At 38.1% G+C, this 24,333-nt stretch overlaps 1 protein-coding gene across 1 annotated transcript in view; it reads right to left on the bottom strand.

Moving 5' to 3' along the window:
* The window catches only part of BRIP1 (BRCA1 interacting DNA helicase 1), a 186,402-nt gene that overhangs the window by 105,328 nt on the left and 56,741 nt on the right, over positions 1-24,333 (bottom strand). Inside the window, exons 10-11 of the mRNA XM_020902076.2 lie at positions 21,496-21,628; positions 366-520 (exon numbers count right to left, since the gene is read on the bottom strand). Coding sequence (XP_020757735.2) covers positions 366-520; positions 21,496-21,628 — 288 coding nt within the window. The remainder of the gene's footprint in view (positions 1-365; positions 521-21,495; positions 21,629-24,333) is intronic.

Raw genomic sequence — 24,333 nt, 5'->3', positions numbered from 1 at the left:
ATAACTTAAGGAGTAGTGTGTGGGAAGTTGACTGCTTTCACATTTTATTAAACAGAGGATTTACACAATAAATCTTTCTAACACTGGAAGAAACATATATAAATTATACTTAAAAGAAGACTTAAATTTAGTCTTAGAGGATTGTAAATTTAATGCTGAATTAATTAAATGTATTTATTTACTTGTTTCAATACTCATTTTCATGAACAAAAACTAACATCAGTTGACTGAGTCTGTGCCAGTAAGAGCAATATTTATACCATTTGTTTATCATTATCCCATGTACTCACATAAAATTAGTAGCTAGCACCCAGTAACACTAATATTTTTAAGAGGAAGAATACAGACCAGATATCTTTACTTACCTGCTATTTTGCCTAAAAAGATAGTCAAGCACCATAAAAAGTCCTTTGAGCATTATTTGAGTTGAAGCACTAATAACAGGTATTTCTCTTGCCTCCTCTTTGCCATGAATTGATGGGACTTTTTCTTCTCTTTGAAGGACAGCAGAAAAATGTCCCTGTAAGAAATTACCATATTAAGTGTACTGGTGAGGGGTGAGGGAGGGAAAAGAGAGGAAAAGGAAAATTCTTAAAACTATTAATAAAACCCAAATGAAATATAATTGAAATTTTAGTCAAACATTAATATGCAAGTGGTAACAATGTATTCTGAATTCCCATATATTCTCAAATCCTCTTCAAAGACATTTAAATAAGAAGTAACACATTTAGAAGGTTCATTACTTGTTCAGGCGATTAGAGTTTTATTCAGTGCCCTTCAAAAGCAACGGGCTAAATAAATATGTACAAAATGGTTTCTAAAAAGCTTAAAAATCTGATTTGCCACCTAAATCCCTGAATTACCTCCAGGGACTATGCCTATGCTAAGAATCATGACTACGTAAAATTTAAAAAAAAAAAAATCAAAAAAAGAATACATGCTAAATACAAAATGTATGCTAACTGGCTCATTAATTTTTATATGGTTTATAAGTTTAAATGAAGACAGAAGTGTGGACATTAAGATAAATTTCCCACACTGTGAAAGAGAAAACTCCGAATGCTGCTGCTGCTAAGTCGCTTCAATTGAAGCAGTAAAAGATACTGGTGACAACTCTGATGTCTGACAATAAAATCTGTGTTCAATGAAAATAAAATGGGGAAATAGGATAAATAAGACATCCCAGTGAGCCTAGCAGTAAAGACCCGCCTGCTAATACAGAAGACGCAAGAGACTCAGGTTTGATCCCTGAGTCAGGAAGATTCCCTGGAGTAGGAAATGGCATCCCACTGAAGTGTTCTTGCCTGGAAAATTCCAGGGCAGAGGAGCCTGGTGGGCTACAATCCCTGGAGTTGCAAAGAGTTGGACATGTCTAAGCAATTGAGCGATGCAATACAATCAATGAAAATAAAATTGGGAAATGGGATAAATAAGACAAAATTTCAATATCCAGATATATTGTGAAATAATACACATTTATAAAAGTAAAATTAGTCTCCACTGAACAAAACATTAAATGATAAAAAATTTTTTTTTTACTTTTATTTTTCCAGACTTTAAACTTTTTATTTTGTTTTGGGGTATAGCTGATTAACAACATCATGGTAGTTTCAGGTGACCAGCAAAGGGACTCAGCCATACATACACGTGTCTCCATTCTCCCCCCAAATACCCGTCCCATTCAGGCTGGCACATAAAATTGAGCAGAGTTCCATGTGCTATACAATAGATCCTTGCAAAAATATTTTTCAAAAATAAAGAACAACAAAAAAAGATAACATGAACTTGAATAATTCAACAGTACAAATTATTAACAAAAGACAAGTACTAAATTGTTCTTTAAAAAAAAAAAATCAAGTTCCCTGAGAAACACCTTACATGAAAGCTACTATTCCTCTCCAACACTGGCAGACAATTGGCAATTTACTTCGTAAGCTACGTAATTTCTGAACTCTTAACGATAAGGCACTGTAGTAAAAATAAAAGGACTGAATGAAATTCTATCTACTGAACCATAAGACAACTCCAAGGCTACCTCTGGCTAGGGTACCTAAACAATGATAGCTAGGTTTATAGATAAATAGAAAACTAACCAAATGGGGAAACACACACACACACAAGTAATTATTACTTCATAGTAAAACTAGAATCATATTAAAATTTAATCAAGCAACTTACATGATTTTACTATTATGAACTATGATAACATAATATGATGACATGCACAGTGAATATTAATATAATTATGCTGAAAAAATGGAGCGTGAAGAAAGGGAAAGAAGACAGGAGGAAAACGAAACAGAGAGGGAGGGACAGAGAGGAAAAGAGAGGGAGTGTGTGTGTGTGTGTGTGTGTGTGTGTGTGTTTGTGAGAGAGAGAAACTGTGTGTGTAAAGGAGCTGAATCTTCACCATACTTAACTGGAATTCAATAGAGAATATCAAAAATTGAAAACTAAAAAGTAGCTGAATCTACATGTTATTTAGAAAATTGGGGTTAATTATCAGAGAAACCATTACAAGAGTTAAAAGAGCCACTGAAAAGTAAAAATTGAAAGTGGGGCAGATGATGCTTTTCTTGATTTTTTAAAAATTTTATTTTATTTAATTGGAGGACAATCACTTCACAACACTGACTTTTAAACTATGTTCACACATTCAATCACTTCGGTTCAGTCGTTCAGTCATGTCCAACTCTTTGCAACCCAATGAACCGCAACACGCCAGGCCTCCCTATCCCTCACCAACTCCCGAAGTTCATCCAAACCCATGTCATTGTGTCGGTGATGCCATCCAACCAACTCATCCTCTGTTGTCCCCTTCTCCTCCTGACCTCAATCCCTCCCAGCATCAGGGTCTTTTGAAATGAGTCAGCTCTTCACATGAGGTGGCCAAAGTACTGGAGTTTCAGCTTCAGCATCAGTCCTTCCAGTGAACACCCAGGACTGATCTCCTTTAGGATGGACTGGTTGGATCTCCTTGCAGTCCAAGGGACTCTCAAGAGTCTTCTCCAACACCACAGTTCAAAAGCATCAATTCTTTGGCGCTCAGGTTTCTTTATAGTACAACTCTCACATCCATACATGACCACTGGAAAAACCATAGCCTTGACTAGACGGACCTTTGTTGGCAAAGCAATGTCTCTGCTTTTTAATATGTTGTCTAGGTTGGTCATAACTTTCCTTCCAAGGAGTAAGCGTCTTTTAATTTCATGGCTGCAATCACCATCGGCAGTGATTTTGGAGCCCCCAAAAAATAAAGTCTGACACTGTTTCCACTGTTTCCCCATCTATTTCATGCCATGACCTTAGTTTTCTGAATATTGAGCTTTAAGCCAACTTTTCCACTCTCCTCTTTCACTTTCATCAAGAGGTTCTTTAGTTCTTCTTCACTTTCTGCCATAAGGGTGGTGTCATCTGCATATCTGAGGTTATTGATATTTCTCCCAGCAATCTTGATTCCAACTTGTGCTTCCTCCAGCCCAGCGTTTCTCATGATGTACTCTGCATATAAGTTAAATTAGCAGGGTGACAATATATAGCTTTGACGTACTCATTTTCCTGTTTGGAATCAGTCTGTTGTTCCATGTCCAGTTCTAACTGTTGCTTCCTGACCTGCATACAGGTTTCTCAAGAGGCAGGTCAGGTGGTCTGGTATTCCCATCTCTTTCAGAATTTTCCACAGTTTATTTTGATCCACACAGTCAAAGGCTTTGGCATAGTCAATACAGCAGAAATAGATGTTTTCCTGGAACTCTTGCTTTTTCGATGATCCAGCGGATGTTGGCAATTTGATCTCTGGTTCTTCTGCCTTTTCTAAAACCAGCTTGAATATCTGGAAGCTCACGGTTCACGTATTGCTGAAGCCTGGCTTGGAGAATTTTGAGCATGACTTTACTAGCGTGTGAGATGAGTGCAATTGTGTGGTAGTTTGAGCATTCTTTGGCATTGCCTTTCTTTGGGATTAGAATGAAAACGGACCTTTTCCAGTCCTGTGGCCACTGCTGAGTTTTCCAAATTTGCTGGCATACTGAGTGCAGCACGTTCACAGCATCATCTTTCAGGATGTGAAGTAGCTCAACTGGAATTCTATTACCTCCACTAGCTTTGTTCATAGTGATGCTTCCTAAGGCCCAGCTGACTTCACATTCCAGGATGTCTGGCTCTAGATTGAGTGATCACACCATCATGATTATCTAAGTCGTGAAGATCTTTTTTGTACAGTTCTGAGTATTCTTGCTACCTCTTCTTAATATCTTCTGCTTCTGTAAGGCCCATACCATTTCTGTCCTTTATCAAGCCCATCTTTGCATGACATGTTCCCTTGGTATCTCTAATTTTCTTGAAGAGGTCTCTAGTCTTTCCCATTCTATTGTTTTCCTCTATTTCTTTGCATTGATCACTGAGGAAGGCTTTCTTATCTCTCCTTGCTATTCTTTGGAACTCTGCATTCAAATGGGTATATCTTTCCTTTTCTCCTTTGCTTTTTGCTTCCCTTCTTTTCACAGCTATTTGTAAGGCATCCTCAGACAACCATTTTGCTACATTACTGTGGTAAAAGTTAACTTCTGAACAATTCAATAATCACAATAATGAATTTTTTAGGATCAAAGGAAATCTCCCTAACCTAATTTTAAAATAAGTAAAAATACTACTGCATCTATGAAATGAGAAAAAATATTTGCAAATCATATATCCAATATGTTGTTCATACCCAGAATACAGAAAGAACTTAAACAATCAACAACAAAAGACAACTCAATTTCAGGATGGGCAAAGGATTTGAATACAGATTTCTCCAAATATATATTAATGCACTATAAGCAGCTGAAAAACTGTTTGCCATTATGAGTCACTCAGGAAAAGAAAAGAAAATCATCTTGAGATATCGCTGCATTCTTCCTATGAAGATTATAATAAAAGAGATATGAAAACAAGTATTCGTGAGAATGCAGAAAAAAATCAGAATCCTTGTACATGGCTGACGGGATTGTAAAATGGTACAGCCCCTATGGAAAAGTTTGGCAGTTCCTTAAAAAGTTAAACACAGAGTTACTTTGTGGACCAGGAATTTTACTCTTAAGTACATACCAAACAGAACTGAAAATATATGTTGCACAAAAATCTGTGTATGAATGGTCATGGTTGTGTGTTTATAACAGCCTAGAAACAACTGATAATGGATAAACAAAGTACAGTACCTTCATAAAATGTAAAATTATTTGGAAATAAAAAGGAATGAAGTATTGATACATCCTACAACATAGATGAACCCTGAGAACATTATGCAAAGTGAAAGAAGGCAGTCACAATAACAGGTAGATTCACAGAAGCAGAAAGTGCATTAAAGGTTTTCAGGATCTGGGGTAAGAACAAATGGGAATGACTGCTAACAGGTATAAGATTTCTTTCTGAGGTGACAAAAATATTCTGAAATGAGACAGCATTGATACTTGCATAATTCTGTGACTATAGGACAAACCACTGAATTGTATATTCTAAAGGGTAAATTTTATGGTATGTGAATTATATCTCAAATCAATTACCATTTTTATATACTGATAAGAATCAGAAAAAGCAATTTTTTAATTATACCATTTGAAAGAGAAATAGAAACTTTATAACTTCTCAGGAATAAATCTAACCAAAAGCAAATAAGACTTTTAAAAATTACAAAATTCTATTGAAAGATATATATAGATAATAAATGATTAAAACTATATCTTGTTTATGAACGAAAAACTTCGTATTGTAATATGTCAATTCTTTCTAAATATATAAATTTAATGCAATTTCAGTCAAACTTCCAACAGATTTGTTCATAGACAATTATAAGCTCATTCTAAAATTCAAATTTAGAGTAAGGCAACGTACAGCCAGGATCATTCCAAAGGAAAATAAAATGAGGAGATAATGCCTTATTACCATGCATCAGCATTTTTCTAATGCTACAGTAACTAACAAATTATATAACTTAGACAAAGAGTCAAAGAACACAACAGAGTCCAGAAATAAGCTTACACATAGATGAAAAAAAGTGGCATTACAATCAGAGTGAAATAGATGGATTATTTAGTAAATGATGCTGAGAAAATTCATACAAAATAAAATGGATTCTGTACCACACAACATAAACAAATATGACCCCCGGTGGTTGAAAACATTTCTTAAAAAAGAAAACTTTCACACTCTTAGAAGAAAAATGTCATGGAAGAACTAAAACTAAACTCAAATATTACAATTCATAAAAGAAAAAACATGGATACATTTGAATGCACTAAAATTAGCTTCGGCTAAGTTGCTTCAGTTGTGTCTGACTCTATGCGACCCCATAGAAGGCAGCCAACCAGGCTCCTTTGTCCCTGGGATTCTCCAGGGAAGAATACTGGCGTGGGTTACCATTTCCTTCTCCAATGCATGCATGCATGCGAAGTCACTTCAGACGTGTCCAACTCTGTGTGACCCCATGGACAGCAGCCCATCAGGCTCCTCTGTCCACAGGATTCTCCAGGCAAGAACACTGGAATCGGGGAGCAGTCCTAAGATTGCAGAGGAATAGGACAGGGAAACCACTTTCTCCCCAACAAATTCACGGAAAGACACATCTGAACGCTGAGCAAATTCCACCAAACAACTTCTGGATGCTGGCAGAGAACATCAGGCACCCAGAAAGGCAGCCTATTGTCTTTGAAAGGAAGTAGGACAAAATATAAAAGATAAAAAGAGAGGCAAAAGAGGTAGGGACAGAGATCTGTCCTGGGAAGGGAGTCTTAAAAAAGAGAGAAGTTTCCAAACACCAGGAAACACTCTCACCAATGGGTCTCTAGTGAGTCTTGGAATCTCAGAGAGCAACATAACTGGGAGGAAAAATAAATAAATAAATAAATAAGTAAGTAAAACCCACAGATTAAGTGCCTAACAGTAACTCCCAGCAGAAAAGCAGCCCAGACGCTCCCATCTACCACTAGCAAGCAGGGACTGGACAGGGAGGCGCAGGCTGCACTGCTTAGGTTAAGGACCGGGCCGGAGGGCAATCTGAGGGAACTAACTTGAGATAGCAACCCAACTGTGGATAACTATCCCGCCGAAAGCCGTAACCCAAGACACCGCCAGGCCCGCTTACAGAACAAAGGACTGAGCAGAGCTAGCCAGCTGAGGACCGGCCCATCCTCCGCAGGAGACAGGCAGGTGAGGGCAGCCAGAGCCGGAAGGGGGCAATCGCGACCCCAGAGAGGCATCCTCTACCAAACTGCGAGCAGGCTTCGTTGCTAACCAAGACTTCTTGGGATTCTGAACAGTCGACATCCGCTGCGAGGGTCGCAGCCAGAGATCAGCTCCCCAGAGGAGACACACGGCACACCTGAGAAGGCGCGCCCCTTGTACACCCAGAAACCCGAGCGGCTGGGACAGGGGGAGGCGGTAAGATGCAACCTCCAACTGGGGGCGACTGCGCTGGCCAAGCACCTGGTCACCTGAGCGGCTTGGACCTGGGAAGGGCACAAAACGCAGCCGCAATCAAGTCTGCACCTTTGTGGAGTACCCGAGACCTGAACCTGAGCGGCTTAGACCTGGGAGGTGCACCCAACCCAGGGCCCGCCTCATGCAGTACCTGGCAAAGCAACCTGGAGCCTGAGCAGTGTAGCCTGGGAGAGCGCACGCGCCGTGAGTGGGGGCGAGCCCAGTGCGGCCGAGACACGGCGAACACTCCCCAAGTACGCCAGGGGTGTTTGCTTGCAGTGGTCCTCCCTCCCCACAGCACCACTGCACAACCGAGCCTGAAACAGTGACCACCTTTGCCCCCTTGTGTCAGGGCGGAAATCAGACACTGAAGAGACCAGCAAACTGAGGAAGCTAAAACAAACAGAGGGAATCGCTTTGCAAGTGACAGGTGCAACAGATTAAAACCCCGCAGTCAGCACCAACTACATGGGATGGGGCCTATAGATCTTGAGAAGTATAAGGAACTATCTGAAAATGAACTGACCCCAAACTGTCCGCAACAGCTCCAGAGAAAGTCCTAGATATATTTTCACTATTATCATTTTTTAAACTTTTTTTACTTTTAAGTCCTCTATTACTTCTTTAATTTTCATTTTTATAACCTACTATTGCCTTGCAAAAAAAAAAAAAGGCCCTATTTTTAAAGCAAATTTCATATATACACTTTATAATTTTTGTGACTTAGTTTTTTTAATATTGTATTTTTGAGAATCTAACCTCTACTCTAGATTTTTAATCTTTCCTTTTTGATATTTGTTATCAATTTTGTACCTTTAAGAACCCAATCTTCAGTACCCATTTTTACTTGGGAGCAGGGTCACTGGCCTGATTACTCTCTCCCCCTTTTGACTCTCCTTTTTTTCCACCAGGTTGCCTCTATCTCCCTCCCTCCCACTTCTCTTCTCTACACAAATCTGTGAATCTGTTTGTGTGTTCCAGGCTGTGGAGAACACTTAGGGAACTGATTACTGGCTGGACCTGTCTCTCTCCTTTTGATTCCCCCTTTTATCCTCCTGGCCACCTCAGTCTCCTTCCTCCCTCTTCTCTTCTCTGTGTAACTCTGTGAACATCTCTGAGGGGTTCAGACTGTGGAGAGTACATAGGGAAGTGATTACTGGCTAGCCTGCTCTCTCCCTTTTTGATTCCCCCTCTTCTCCTTCTGGTCGCCTCTATCTCCCTCCTCCCTCTCCTCTTCTCCATGTAACTCTGGGTACGTCTCCGGGTGTCCCTCACTGTGGAGAAACGTTTCATCATTAGCCTAGATGTTTTATCATTGGTGCTGTATAGATGGAGAAGTCTTGAGGCTACTGTAAGAATAAGACTGAAAACCAGAGGCAGGAGGCTTAAGTCCAAATCCTGAGAACACCAGAGAACTCCTGACTCCAGGGAACATTAATTGATAGGAAGCTCATAAAAAGCCTCCATACCTACACTGAAACCAAGTACCACCCAAGGGCCAACAAGTTCCAGGGCAAGACATACCATGCAAATTCTCCAGCAACACAGGAACATAGCTGTGAGCTTCAATATACAGGCTGACCAAAGTCACACCAAGTACACTGACATCTCAAAACTTATTACTGGACAATTCATTGCACTCCAGAGAGAAGAAATCCAGCTCCACCCACCAGAACACCGACACAAGCTTCCCTAACCAGAAAACCTTGACAAGCTACCTGTCCAACCCCACCCACAGTGAGGAACCTCCACAATAAAGAGGAACCACAAACTGCCAGAATATGGAAAGGCCACCCCAAACACAGTGATATAAACAAGATGAAAAGTCAGAGAAATACTCAGCAGGTAAAGGAACAGGATAAATGCCCACCAAACCAAACAAAAGGGGAAGGAGATAGGGAATCTACCTGATAAAGAATTCCGAATAATGATAGTGAAAATGATCCAAAATCTTGAAAACAAAATGGAGTTACAGATAAATAGCCTGGAGACAAGGACTGAGAAGATGCAAGAAATGTTTAACAATGACCTAGAATAAAAAAGTGTCAATATAATAAACAATGCAATAAATGAGATAAAAAACACTCTGGAGGGAACCATCAGTAGAATAAGAGGCAGAAGATAGGATTAGTGAGGTAGAAGACAGAATGGCAGATACAAATGAAACAGAGAGGAAAAAAGAAAAAAGAATGAAAAGAAATGAGGACAACCTCAGAGACCTCTGGGACAATGTGAAACGCCCCAACATTCAAATCACAGGAGTCTCAGAAGAAGAAGACAAAAAGAAAGGCCATGAGAAAATACTTGAGGAGGTAATAGTTGAAAACTTCCCTAAAATGGGGAAGGAAATAATCACCCAAGTCCAAAACACCCAGAGAGTCCCAAACAGGATACACCCAAGGCAAAACACCCCAAGACACATATTAATCAAATTTAACAAAGATCAAACACAAAGAACAAATATTAAAAGCAACAAGGGAAAAACAACAAATAACACACAAGGGGATTCCCACAAGGATAACAGCTGATCTTTCAATAGAAACTCTTCAGGCCAGAAGGGAATGGCAGGACATACTTAAAGTGATGAAAGAAAAAAAGCTACAGCCCAGATTACTGTACACAGCAAGGATCTCATTCAAATATGAAGCAGAAATCAAAAGCTTTACAGACAAGCAAGAGCTGAGAGAATTCAGCACCACCAAACCAGCTCTTCAACAAATGCTAAAGGATCTTCTCTAGACAGGAAACACAGAAAAGGTATATAAACTTGAACCCAAAACAACAAAGTAAATGGCAATGGGATCATACTTATCAATAATTACCCTAAATGTAAGTGGGTTGAATGCTCCAACCAAAAGACAAAGACTGGCTGAATGGATACATAAACAAGACCCCTATATATGTTGTCTACAAGAGACCCACCATGAAACAAGGGACACATACAAACTGAAAGTGAAGGGCTGGAAAAGATATTCCACACAAATAGACACCAAAAGAAAGCAGGAGTAGCAATGCTTATATCAGATAAAATAGACTTTAAAACAAAGGCTGTGAAAAGAGACAAAGGAGGACACTACATAATGATCAAAGGATCAATCCAAGAAGAAGAAATAACAATCATAAATATATATGCACCCAACACAGGAGCACTGCAATATGTAAGACAAATGCTAACAAGCATGAAAGGGGAAATTAACAATAACACAATCATAGTGGGAGACTTTAATACCCCACTCACACCAATGGATAGATCAACTAAACAGAAAATTAACAAGGAAACACAAACTTTAAATGATACAACAGACCAGTTAGACCTAACTGATATCTATAGGACATTTCAACCCAAAACAATCAATTTCACCTTTTTCTCAAGTGCACATGGAACCTTCTCCAGGATAGATCACATCCTGGGCCATAAATCTAGCCTTGGTAAATTCAAAACAATTGAAATCATTCCAAGCATCTTTTCTGACCATAATGCAGTAAGATTAGATCTAAATTACAGGAGAAAAACTATTAAAAATTCCAACATATGGAGGCTGAACAACATGCTGCTGAATAACCAACAAGTCACAGAAGAAATGAAAAAAGAAATCAAAATTTGCATAGAAACGAATGAAAATGAAAACACAACAACCCCAAAACTATGGGACACTGTAAAAGGAGTGCCAAGGGGAAGGTTCATAGCAATACAGGATTACCTCAAGAAACACGAAAAAGGTCAAATAAATAACCTAACTCTACACCTAAAGCAACTTGAAAAGGAATAAATGAAGATCCCCAGGGTTAGCAGAAGGAAAGAAATCTTAAAAATTAGGGCAGAAATAAAAGCAAAAGAAACAAAAGAGACAATAGCAAAAATCTGGTTCTTTGAGAAGATAAACAAAATTGACAAACCATTAGCCAGGCTCATTAAGAAACAAAGGGAGAAGAATCAAATCAACAAAATTAGAAATAAAAATGGAGAGATCACAACAGACAACACAGAAATACAAAGGATCATAAGAGACTACTATCAGCAACTACATGCCAATAAAATGGACAACTTGGAAGAAATGGACAAATTCTTAGAAAAGTACAACTTTCCAAAACTGAACCAGGAAGAAATAAAAATCTTAACAGACCCATCACAAGCACGGAAATTGAAACTGTAATCAGAAATCTTCCAGCAAACAAAAGTCCAGGACCAGACAGCTTCACAGCTGAATTCTACCAAAAATTTAGAGAAGAGCTAACACATATCCTACTCAAACTCTTCCAGAAAATTGCAGAGGAAGGTAAACTTCCAAACTCACTCTATGAAACCACCATCACCCTAATACCAAAACCAGACAAAGATGCCGCAAAAAAAAGAAAACTACACACCAATATCACTGGTGAACATAGATGCAAAAATCCTTAACAAAATTCTAGCAAACAGAATTCAACAACATATTAAAAAGATCATACATCATGACCAAGTGGGCTTTATCCCAGGGATGCAAGGATTCTTCATTATCCTCAAATCAATCAATGTAATACACCACATTAACAAATTGAAAGATAAAAACCATATGATTATCTCAATAGATACAGAGAAAGCCTTTGACAAAATTCAACATCCATTTATGATAAAAAAAAAAAAACCCTCCAGAAAGCAGGAATAGAAGGAACATACCTCAACATAATAAAAGCTATATATGACAAACCCACAGCAAATATTATCCTCAATGGTGAAAAATTGAAAGCATTACCCCTAAAGTCAGGAACAAGACAAGGGTGCCCACTCTCACCACTACTATTCAACATAGTTTTAGAAGTTTTGGACACAGCAACAGAGCAGAAAAAGAAATAAAAGGAATCCAGACTGGAAAAGAAGTAAAACTCGCACTGTTTGCAGATGACATGATCCTCTACATAGAAAACCCTGAAGACTCTACTGGAAAATTACTAGAGCTAATCAATGAATATAGTAAAATTGCAGGATATAAAATTAACACACAGAAATCCCTTGCATTCCTATACACTAACAATGAGAAAACAGAAAGAGAAATTAAGGAAATGATTCCATTTACCATTGCAATGAAAAGAATAAAATACTTAGGAATATATCTACCTAAAGAAACAAAAGACCTATATATAGAAAGCTATAAAACACTGGTGAAAGAAATCAAAGAGGACACAAACAGATGGAGAAATATACCATGTTCATGGATTGGAAGAATCAATATAGTGAAAATGAGTATACTACCCAAAGCAATCTATAGATTCAATGCAACCCCTATCAAGCTACCAACGATATTTTTCACAGAACTAGAACAAATAACTTTACAATTTGTATGGAAATACAAAAAAACCTTGAATAGCCAAAGCAATCTTGAGAAAGAAGAATGGAACTGGAGGAATCAACCTGCCTGACTTCAGGCTCTACTACAAAGCCACAGTCATCAAGACAGAATGAAACTAGAACACCTTCTAACACCATACACAAAAATAAACTCAGAATGGACTAAAGATCTAAATGTAAGACCAGAAACTATAAAACTCCTAGAGGAAAACACAGGCAAAACACTCTCTGATATAAACCACAGCAGGATCCTCTACGACCCACCTCCCAGAATATTGGAAATAAAAGCAAAAATAAACAAATGGGACCTAATTAAACTTAAAAGCTTTTGCACAACAAAGGAAACTATAAGCAAGGTAAAAAGACAGCCTTCAGAATGGGAGAAAATAACAGCAAATGAAGCAACTGACAAAGAATTAATCTCAAAAATATACAAGCAACTCCTGCAGCTCAATTCCAGAAAAATAAGTGACCCAATCAAAAAATGGGCCAAGAACTAAACAGACATTTCACCAAAGAAGACACACAGATGGCTAACAAACACATGAAAAGATGCTCAACATCACTCATTATCAGAGAAATGCAAATTAAAACCACAATGAGATACCATTTCACACCAGTCAGAATGGCTGCTATCCAAAAGTCTACAAGCAATAAATGCTGGAGAGGGTGTGGAGAAAAGGGACCCCTCTTACACTGTTGGGAATCAAACTAGTACAGCCACTATGGAGAACAGTGTGGAGATTCCTTAAAAAACTGGAAATAGAACTGCCATACAACCCAGCAATCCTACTACTGGGAATACACACCAAGGAAACCAGAATTGAAAGAGACACGTGTACCCCAATGTTCATCGCAGCACTGTTTATACTAGCCAGGACATAGAAGCAACCTAGATGTCCATCAGCAGAGGAATGGATGAGAAAGCTTGGTACATATACACAATGGAATATTACTCAGCCATTAAAAAGAATACATTTGAATCAGTTTTAATGAGGTGGATGAAACTGGAGCCCATTATACAGAGTGAAGTAAGCCAGAAAGAAAAACACCAATACAGTATACTAACACATATATATGGAATTTAGAAAGATGGTAACAATAACCCTATATGTGAGAAAGCAAAAGAGACACAGAGGTATAGAACAGTCTTTTGGACTCTGTGGGAGAGGGTGAAGGTGAGATGATTTGGGAGAATGGCATTGAAACATGTATATTATCATATGTGAAACGAATCACCAGTCCAGGTTTGATGCATGAGACAGGGTGCGTGGGGCCTGTGCACTGGGATGACCCAGGGGGATGGGATGGGGAGGGAGGTGGGAGGGGGATTCAGGATGGGGAACACATGTACACCCGTGGTGGATTCATCTCAATGTATGGCAAAACCACTATAATACTGTAAAGTAATTAGCCTCCAATTAAAATAAATATATATTAAAAAACATATAAATTAAAAAAAAAATACTGGAGTGGGTTACCATTTTCTTCTCCAAAAAAGACACCATAAACAAACCACAGACATAAGAATAATACATGCAACACAATAAGCAACAAAGAATTAATATTTAGAATATATAAAGGAAACAGTCAGAAATATATACAAAGATGTATTTACAAGGATGTTGATATTAGAACCTTTCCTTATTGGAGGAAAACTGGCAACAACTTATATATCAATGCCAGATTAAAAATAATTTACAATATGTGCACTCACAAAAATGCTACAGTGCAACTAAAAATCATGTGAAAAAAAATTTTATTAAAATAGGAAAGTACTCATAACATACTACTAAACGAGGAGGTTAAAAAATTACATCTCAAAAATTAATTTATGTTAAGCAAATACACACATAGAAGACAAGGTACAGACAGACCTAAATGCTACTAATAAACATTTTTATGTTTACAAGTCTTTTCTTTCTTTGTACCTTTCTGTATTTTTCAAGTTTTTCCTTTGACATATGTTTTATTTATTTATTTTTTTAATAGCACTGTTTATAATAGCCAGGACATGGAAGCAACCTAGATGCCCATCAGCAGACGAATGGATGAGGAAGCTGTGGTACATATACACCATGGAATATTACTCAGCCATTAAAAAGAATTCATTTGAATCAGTTCTAATGAGATGGATGAAACTAGAGCCCATTATACAGAGTGAAGTAAGCCAGAAAGATAAAGACCATTACAGTATACTAACACATATATATGGAATTTAGAAAGATGGTAATGATAACCCTATAGAGTGCACTAATCTTAAGTGTACCGGTCATTAAACACAAGCACACACACACATACGCACACTTGTGTAACTAAAACTAAATCAGGATTCAAAATATTCCTCAAAAAAAAAAAAAAAAATTCCTCAAATTCCAGAAAGTTCCCCTGTGTCCCTTCTCAGTCCAAACTACTCCTTATCCCTGCACAGAAGTAACCAGTATTCTGATTTCTACTAACATAATTATGTTTGTCCTTAAATTTCATAAAAATGACATCATACAGTTTGTACTCTTTTGTGCTGGTTTCTCTTATACAACATAATGTCTGTAAGATTCATTCACACAGTTGTGGCGGCAGTGGTTCATTTTTTTAAAAACTGCCATATAGTAGTCTACTATATGAATATCTCACAATTTATTCAATCCATTTTACTATTGATATGAAAAATCTGTAGAATGCAAAAAGCTTGTGCAAAAAAATGAAAAGGTACCATATGAAAAAATACTTATGGTATGCTGCACTTTAAAAGTTCAGAACAAAAACTATAAATGCAATCAGATTAAAATATATTTGGAATACTCATATACCATTGTAAAGCAGCTTCACTTCAATAAAAATAAATTTAAAAAAATACTCTTAAGTCCAGAATGCTACTTCTGTTAGCAATAGGTTTTAACTGTTTTTGGTTCAAAAATCTCTTTAAAACTCTATAAGGAGGGACTTCCCTCACTACATGGTGGTCCAGTAGTTAACCTGCCTTGCAACACAAGGGACACTGCTTTGATCCCTGGTCAAGAAACTGAGGTCCCACATGTTGCAGGGCAAGTAAGACCACCTGCTGCAACTACTGAGCCCAAGCGCTCCAGAGCCCATGCTCTACAACTAGAGCGTCCTCAGCTGCAACAAAAGATCCTGCATGATGCAAGAGAGGAAGATCCCGTGTGCCGAAACCAAGACCCGACACAGCCAAATTTTGAAAAAAAACCACACGAGGGCACTTCCCTGGTGTTCCAGTGGTTAAGAATCTGCCTGCCAGTGCAGGGGACACAGGTACAATCCCTGGTCTGTAAAGATCCTACACGCTGTGGGCGAACTAAGCCCCTGTGTCACAACTACTGAGCCCGAGTGCCAGCTACTGAGCCCACGCGCCCTACAGCCTGAGCTCCACAAGACAAGCCCCACAGTGAGAAGCCCACACACCTCACCTGGAGAGCAGCTTCCATTTCTCGTGACTAGAGAAAGCCCATCTGCAGCAACAAAGACTCAGTGCAGCCAAAAACACATTTTTAAAAAGTTACACTGCCTTAAAAAAAGAGAGAGAGAGAAAAAGAGAGAAAAACTATAAAACTCTGATAAAAGAAATCAAAGATGATCTAAATAAATGGAGATGCTCCATGTTAGTGGATAAGAAACTCAATATTGTTCAAATGTCAATTCTTCCCAGACTGATCAATAGATTCAATGTAGTCCAATAAAAATCCCACCAAGATACTTCATGAATACTGACAAACTGATTCTCATGCCAAAAGATCAGCCTCTGTGCACTGATGCCAAATTGAACCTTGGAGACAGTTTTAGGTAAAGTAGGAAAAATAGTTTAATTGCTTTGCAGGCAAAGGGAGAGAGAGTAGGCTTTAAACCCCCAAAAACTGTGTGTCCCAACTTGGGAGGATTTGGTGAGGAGTTTCATAGCAATAATTCAAGTTCTTGGTTGCTAACGAGATTAGCTTCAACAGTACATGAAGCAGGAACTTCCAGGCTTCAACAATACGCAAACTGTGAACTTCCAGATGTTCAAGCTTCATTTAGAAAAGACAGAGGAACCAGAGATCGAATTGCCAACCTCTGCTAGATCATCAAAAAAGCAAGAGAGTTCCAGAAAAACATCTACTTCTGCTTTATTGACTATGCCAAAGCTTCTGACTGTGTGGATCACAACAAACTGTGGAAAATTCTTCAAGAGACAGAAATTCCAGACCACTGGACCTGCCTCTTGAGAAATCTGTATGCAGGTCAGGAAACAATGGTTAGAACTGGACATGGAACAACAGACTGGTTCCAAATCAGGAAAGGAGTACATCAAGGCTGTATATTGTCACCCTGCTTATTTAACTTATATGCAGAGTACATCATGAGAAATGCTGGACTGGATGAAGCACAAGCTAGAATCAAGATTGCTGGGAGAAATATCAGTAACCTCAGATATGCAGATGACACCACCCTTATGGCAGAAATCAAAGAAGAGCTAGAGTCTCTTGATGAAAGTGGAAGAGGAGAGTGAAGAAGTTGGCTTAAAGCTCAACACATTCAGAAAACTAAGATCATGGCACCTGGTCCCGTCACTTCATGGCAAATAGATGGGGAAACAGTGAGAGACTTTATTTTTGGGGGGTCCAAAATCACTGCAGATGGTGACTGCAACCATGAAATTAAAAAACACTTGCTCCTTGGAAGAAAAGCTATGACCAACCTAGACAGCATATTAAAAAGCAGAGACATTGCTTTGCCAACAAAGGTCCATCTAGTCAAAGCTATGGTTTTTCCAGTAGTCATGTATGGATGTGAGAGTGGACTATGAGGAAAACTGAGTGCAGAAGAATTGATGCTTTTGAACTGCGGTGTTGGAGAAGACTCTTAAGGGTCCCTTGGACAGCAATGAGATCAAACTAGTCCATCCTCAAGGAAATCAGTCCTGAACATTCACTAGAAGGACTCATGCTGAAACTGAAACTTCAATACTTTGGCCATCTGATGCAAAGAACTGACTCATTTGAAAAGATTCTGATACTGCGAAAGATTGAAGGTGGGAGGAGAAGATGATGACAGAGGATGAGATGGTTGGATGGCATCACTGAATTGATAGACATCAATTTGAGGAAGCTCTGGGAGTTGGTGAAAGACATGGAGGCCTGGTGTGCTGCAGTCCATGGGGTCACAAAGAGTCAGACACGACTGAGCAACTGAACTGAACTGAACAAGATTAGAATGTGTGCAGGGTCTATATGCTTTAAATCTTGTCTCAAGCGGTCTCTTAATTTTGATGAGCTTCCCTGGTTCCTCTAATCTTGCCTCAGATGGTTTCTTGACTTCTCCTCCCTAGTCTCTGCATCTCCTCCCTTTCTCAATTAGCAACTGTTTGAATTTTCCTTTGAAACTCAGGGAAGGTCATGGAGACTGGAGTCTGTTCCTTATAAACAAGAAATGAAGGGGACAGAAAGGCTTCCACGCCCAGGACCCCACAGGGTCCTGCTCAGTTTAATTTTAAGTTTATATGGAAAAATGAAAGACCCAGAAGAGCAAACACAATGCTGAAAAACAAATTCAGAGGACTGACACTACATGACTTCAAGACTTACTCTAAAAACAGGTGTGATACTAATAAAGGAATAGACAGTGTATCAGTGAAAAAGAATAGAGAGACCAAAAATGGGCCAACACAATACAGTCAGCTGATCTCTTGACAAACAAAGATAAACCAATGGAGAATGGATGGTCTTTTCAACAGTGATACAGTAACATCTATACAGTAACATCTACATCCAAAGAGATGACAAGACACTGAACTAACACACTTCACAAAAATTAACTCAAAATGGGACACAGACCTAAATGTAAAGTACAAAACTATAAAACTCCTAGAAGACAAGACCGGAGAAAATCTAGGTGACTTTGGGTTCGGTAATAAATTTTTAGATAGAACAACAAAAACAGAATCCATTTATTAATACTAAAAGCGTCATGTTCTATGAAAGACTCCATTAACAGGATGAAAAAACAAGCCACAAGCTGGGAGAATATATCTGCAAACACACATCAGATGAAGGTCTTGTATATGAAATACCCAAGGACCTTATGCTACCATACCACCGCCCTCACGGGTTGCATGCACACGCCCAGGAAGGGCCTGTCCCAATTGGGTTCAGCCCTACTGCCAGAGCGCCCCCAACCTGGCTGAAGCTGACAGCTGATGACGTGAAGGAGCAGATCTACAAACTGGCCAACTTGAAGAGCCTGACTTCCTCACAAATCTGTGCGATCTGAGAGATTCACATGGTGCTACACAAGTATGTTTTGTGAAGGCAATAAAATCTTGAGAATTCTTAAGTCCAAAGGACTTGCTTCTGATCTTCCCGAGGATCTCTATCATTTAATTAAGAAAGCTGCCACTGTTCGAAAGCATCTTGAGAGGAACAGAAAGGATAAAGATGCTAAATTCCATCTGACTCTGACTGAGAGCCATATTCACATTATAATACCAAAGGAGTCCTCCCCACTAATTGGAAATACGAGTCATGCACAGCCTCTGCCCTGGTGGCATAAATTTGTCTATTGTACTCAAGCCATAAAACCATTGTTTAACAGGAAAACAAAACAAAACAAAACCAAACCAAAGAACTCTTAAAACTCAACCATAAGAAAACAAACAACAGGCAAAATACGTGAAGAGATATTAATATCTCACCAAATGAACTATGTAAATGGAAAATAAGCATGTGAAATGATGGCAACATGTATCATGAGGGAAACACAAATTCAAACAACAATGAGATACTACTACCTATCTACTGGAATGGCTAACATTCAAAACACCAATTGCTGGCAAGGATGTGGAACAAGAGAAACTCATTAACTTTTGGTGGGAATGTAAAATGGTACAATCACTTTGGAAGCTAGTTTAACAGTTCCTTGCAAGCTAAACACAGTCTTACCATACAATCCAGCAATTGTGTTTCTAAGAATTTATTCAAATGAGAAGAAAGTATGTCGATACAAAAACATGTACACAAATGTTTACAGCAGTTTTATTCATAATTTCCAAAACTTAGAAACCACCAATATGTCCTTCAGTAAGTAAACAGATACACAAACTGTGGTGCATACATACAATGAATTTAGTTCAGAAATAGAAAGGAATGAGCTGTCAAGTCACAAAAAGACATTAAATGTATACTGTTAAGTGGAAGAAGCCAGTCTATAAATACCACATGCCATGTAATTACAACTATGTGACATTCTGGAAAAGGCAACACTATGGAGTCAGAAATAAAAATCAATAGTTACTAAAGGCTCAGCAGAGGACATAAGGTGTGTTGAAGGGATGAGTAAGTGCAGCACAGAAGATTTTTAAGGCAAAGTATTCTGTATGATATTGTAATGTAATACATGTAAAGTAATACATGACTTTATGCTTTCATCAAAACTCATAGACTTGCACAATACAAAAAGTGTACCCTTACATACACCATGGATTTTGGTTAAAAGCAATGCAACAATATTGGTTCAACTGTAATTAATGCACTAGTATTGCAAGATGTTAATAATAAGAGAATCTATAGCATCTGTGGCTGGGGGTGGTGGTATATGAGAACTCTGTCCTTTTTGCTCAATTTAACATAAAACAACCACTTTAAAAAGTAAAGTCAAGCTACATTCCCCTCAACTGGACTTGAGCAAGTCTGTCACTGAAGGGTGATCTGGGAAGTCATCTCCACTTTTTCAATACAGAGGCATTGTCTTTGAGGGCCCCCTAGAGCTAGTAAGAAAGCTATAAATGCCTACTTGCATAAACTGTGTTGTGAAGGACATTCAAGAAACTTAGATGTTCCCTCTGGATGTGGGAATAGGAACATCAGAGTAAGAAACTGTTTTACTGGTTATTCATTTCTGCAGGTTATTTTTTTAATCATGCATTTTTATCTCTTAAAAAAAAAGTACTGTCAAAAGTAAAATGTAAAATAAGTTTGCAACCTTCCACTCCTGGTATCTGCTTTGATGTCCTAGGAGTAATCCCCTTTTAATAGTTTTTACATATACCCTTTCATATATTTATACTTTTCTCTATAGGTTTTTCTAGTCCAACCATGTATCTATGTCTACATATGAAATTATGGAATAAACTACTTAAAATTACCTAGACACACCAAAATAAAAGTCAATTAATATAAATAAATAAGAACAAACAGAGAAATGAAAAACATTCTCATCTGCAAAAAAAGACCAAAGAACTGAAAACAAACATTCTTATGAGGACAGTGTTTAGTCATGAAGCCTCTATCCAGGAAGATGTACAAAAGTACACACTCATAAAATTTGGAATGCGATTTCATAAGGTTCACAGTATCCTGTAGCCCACTCATGATCTCTCTACACCCAGGTTTATAACCTCTAAGTTAAGGAGAATGAAATATGAATTTATCTTATTTTCCAAATTTTAAAATTTATAATTGACAAAATATTTACAACTTAAAATTATTGACTTCTTTTAGCTTTAAGCAAAGTAATTAACTCCATATTAATTAATCTATATTTCCTTCAAACTAATAATGCTACTTTGTCATCTATAATTTATGCCACCACTTAGATTATCAAACTGATCCAATAAAATTTTAAAACAATTGCTACTTTTTTTTTTACTCTGGATTAATTATTCACTATTAAGTCATTTCTAATTCACTAAATAAATTTTACAGGCAGAAAAAAAATCTTACCTGCAAAATGGGAAAAGTAGCAGTGGTGATGCCCATTTTGTGTAAATTTAAGAGCATTTCACTTCCACTCCATACTTTACAGGATGATTCATAATCCCTTTCCACAAGATGTTCAGAGCTTGCTTCTAACCAACTGGAATAAAATAAAACAATTCCATCAACCAACATCATCCTTATGTGCACTACTATTTTGACAGAACAAACAGAAATGTGATACATTGATCTGTAGTCCTTGATGCTCTTAGCACATAAATGTAGATTAAGACATATTTTAAATAGCATGTATGCTTCATATTACAAAGTAATCATACAGCTAAAAAGCAAGCTTTTATTCAGAAAAGAGAAAGATGTATGTGATCCCCAATTTGTGTTTTGTGAATTTACACTGCTTAACTTCTCTGTCTCTCCAACTGACAAATTTGGGCTGCACATAAAAATACAAAAAAGTTAATAAAGATATTATAGTGTTAAATACTAACATTAAAATAGAATTACTAGAAAATAAATAATATATTCACTTATAAACATACAGAGAGACATTTGTACATTCAGTGAGTATTTAAATGTATTATGCCAGACACTACACTGGGTAGTGGAAATACAGCAGTAAATAAAATAGGTAAGGTCCTTATTCTTATGGAAATGAGATTCTACTAAAGAGAGGTAAAAATAAACTTAGAAACAAATCCATTAACATGAAAACATTAGGTAATGATAGTAATATTATGAAAATAAATTGGATTAATGCAATCTAATTGCTACTTTCATTTGGAGTGTCAAGAAAGCTCTCCTAGACGTGACATTTATTCTAACAACTGAATGCAGAAAGCACTCAGTCATGTGAGAATCAGGGAAAAAAATAAAATAAACTGAGTACTCCAAGCAGAAGGAATATCTGGGGGTGATTAACAAATTTTGCTTACTTAAAACCCTCAAAGTCAATGTAATTGCAACACAACAGGCAGAAAGAATAATAGTATGAGCAATGTTAGTGTGATAGGCAGGAATCAGATCATATTGGGCCAGGATAAGAAGTCTGAATTCTATTCAGAGTGTAATGGGAAGATTTTAAATGGAGGATTTTAAGTAAGAGAGATAATCTACTTTAAGCAGTTAAAAGATGATTCCAGTTTATAAGGCAGAATGCATTATAGGAGAAAGGCAAAAATGAAAGAAGACTTATTAGGAGACTGCCCTTGTGGTTCAGCTGGTACAGAATCTGCCTGCAATGCGGGAGACCTGGGTTTGATCTCTGGGTCAGGAAGATCCCCTGGAGAAGAGAAAGGCTACCCACACCAGTATTCTGGCCTGGAGAATTCCATGGACTGTATAGTCCACGGCGTCGCAAAGAGTTGGACATGACTGCGTGACTTTCACTTCACTTCAGCAATGTTCTAGGGGCTTCCCGGTGGCACTAGTAGTTAAGAACCCGCTGCAAATGCAGGAGACATAAGAGACACAGGTTTGATCCCTGGGTCAGGAAGACACCCTGAAGAAGGAAATGACTACCCACTCCAGTATCCTTTCCTGGAGAATCCCATGGACAGAGGAGCCTGGCAGGGTGTGGTCTGTAGAGTTGCAAAGAGTTGGAACAATTGAAGTGACTCAGCACACGCACACACAGTCTTCTAGTTGAGAGATGATTCTGGGATGAAAGATATGAGACTGAAGGATTTGGGATATACTGTGTAGGTGGCATTTTTAAAACTTACTGATGAATTGGATGAGGCGAGACAGTCATCAAGAATAATACTTAGATTTTTGATTTGAGGAACTGGTTGGTGGCACCTGCTTAGATAAGAAAGACAGAGCAGGCAGGGGAAGTAGGGAAAAGGAGTATTTTGGAAAGTTGAAATTTTATATCCAAACAGAGAAAGTATAGTTGAGTAGATAAACACAGCATTCCAGGGAGAGATTGGGACAAACACAGATTCAGGCCTCATCAGCACTGCTTTTTTTAGTTATGTAATTTAAGGAAAATGCAGAACTAGAAAAGAAATGAGTATCCAAGACCAAGCCCTGACACACTTCAATATTTAAACATCAAACAAATTAAGAACTATCAAAAGAAACTGAAAAAGAACTGACTGTGAGGAGGAAGAAAACCAGGAGATGTCAAAGAAGCTGTCTAAAGAAAACACACTCCTGTGTGTCTGCTTGTTCTCACTGCCTCACTTCTGATACCTCTGGTCTCCACATGTATGTCAGTTTTTTCCCCACACAAGCAATTCTCTAAGACATCAGACGGGTGTCCTATAATTCAATTCAGTTTTGACACTAACTGAGTTTGCAGAGACTCCACAGATTAAGTACTCAGTCTCATTAGACTGTCTCTCCTCCCTCCCCAGCCTCAGACACCAGTTGTAAACGTCCAGGTTCTCATCTGTGCTTCTGAGCCAAATACCTGTAAGTCAGAGCTTCCCATGACCCCCTCCTCAGGTTGGGCATTTACCAGAACAGCTCACAGAAATCAGGGAAACACATTTACTGGTTTATTATATAATAAAGGATATAGATAAAAAGTCAGATGAAGCAATATATAGGGTGAAGTCAGGAAGGTTGCCGGGCACAGAAACTTCTGTCCCTTTGGAAGTGAAAGACACCACACTCCAAGTATATATATGTGTTCACCAATGTAGAATCTCTCTGAAGCCTGTATTTTTGGTATTTTTATGAAGACTTCATTACAAAGGCATGATGGAACATTAACTCGATATCCAGCCCCTCTCCTCTTTCCAGGGGGAGGTGGAGCTCAAAGTTCCAACCTTCTAAATGTGGCTTGGCTTTTCTAGTGACTGGATCCATTCAGGAGCCCTTCAACCATCACCTCATTAGAAT

The sequence above is a fragment of the Odocoileus virginianus genome, chromosome 17 (genome assembly GCF_023699985.2).
Source record: "Odocoileus virginianus isolate 20LAN1187 ecotype Illinois chromosome 17, Ovbor_1.2, whole genome shotgun sequence".
NCBI classification, from domain to species: Eukaryota; Metazoa; Chordata; class Mammalia; order Artiodactyla; family Cervidae; genus Odocoileus; species Odocoileus virginianus.
The sequence above is the reverse complement of the archived record's forward strand: the minus strand, read 5'-3'. Positions and strand labels throughout refer to the sequence as shown.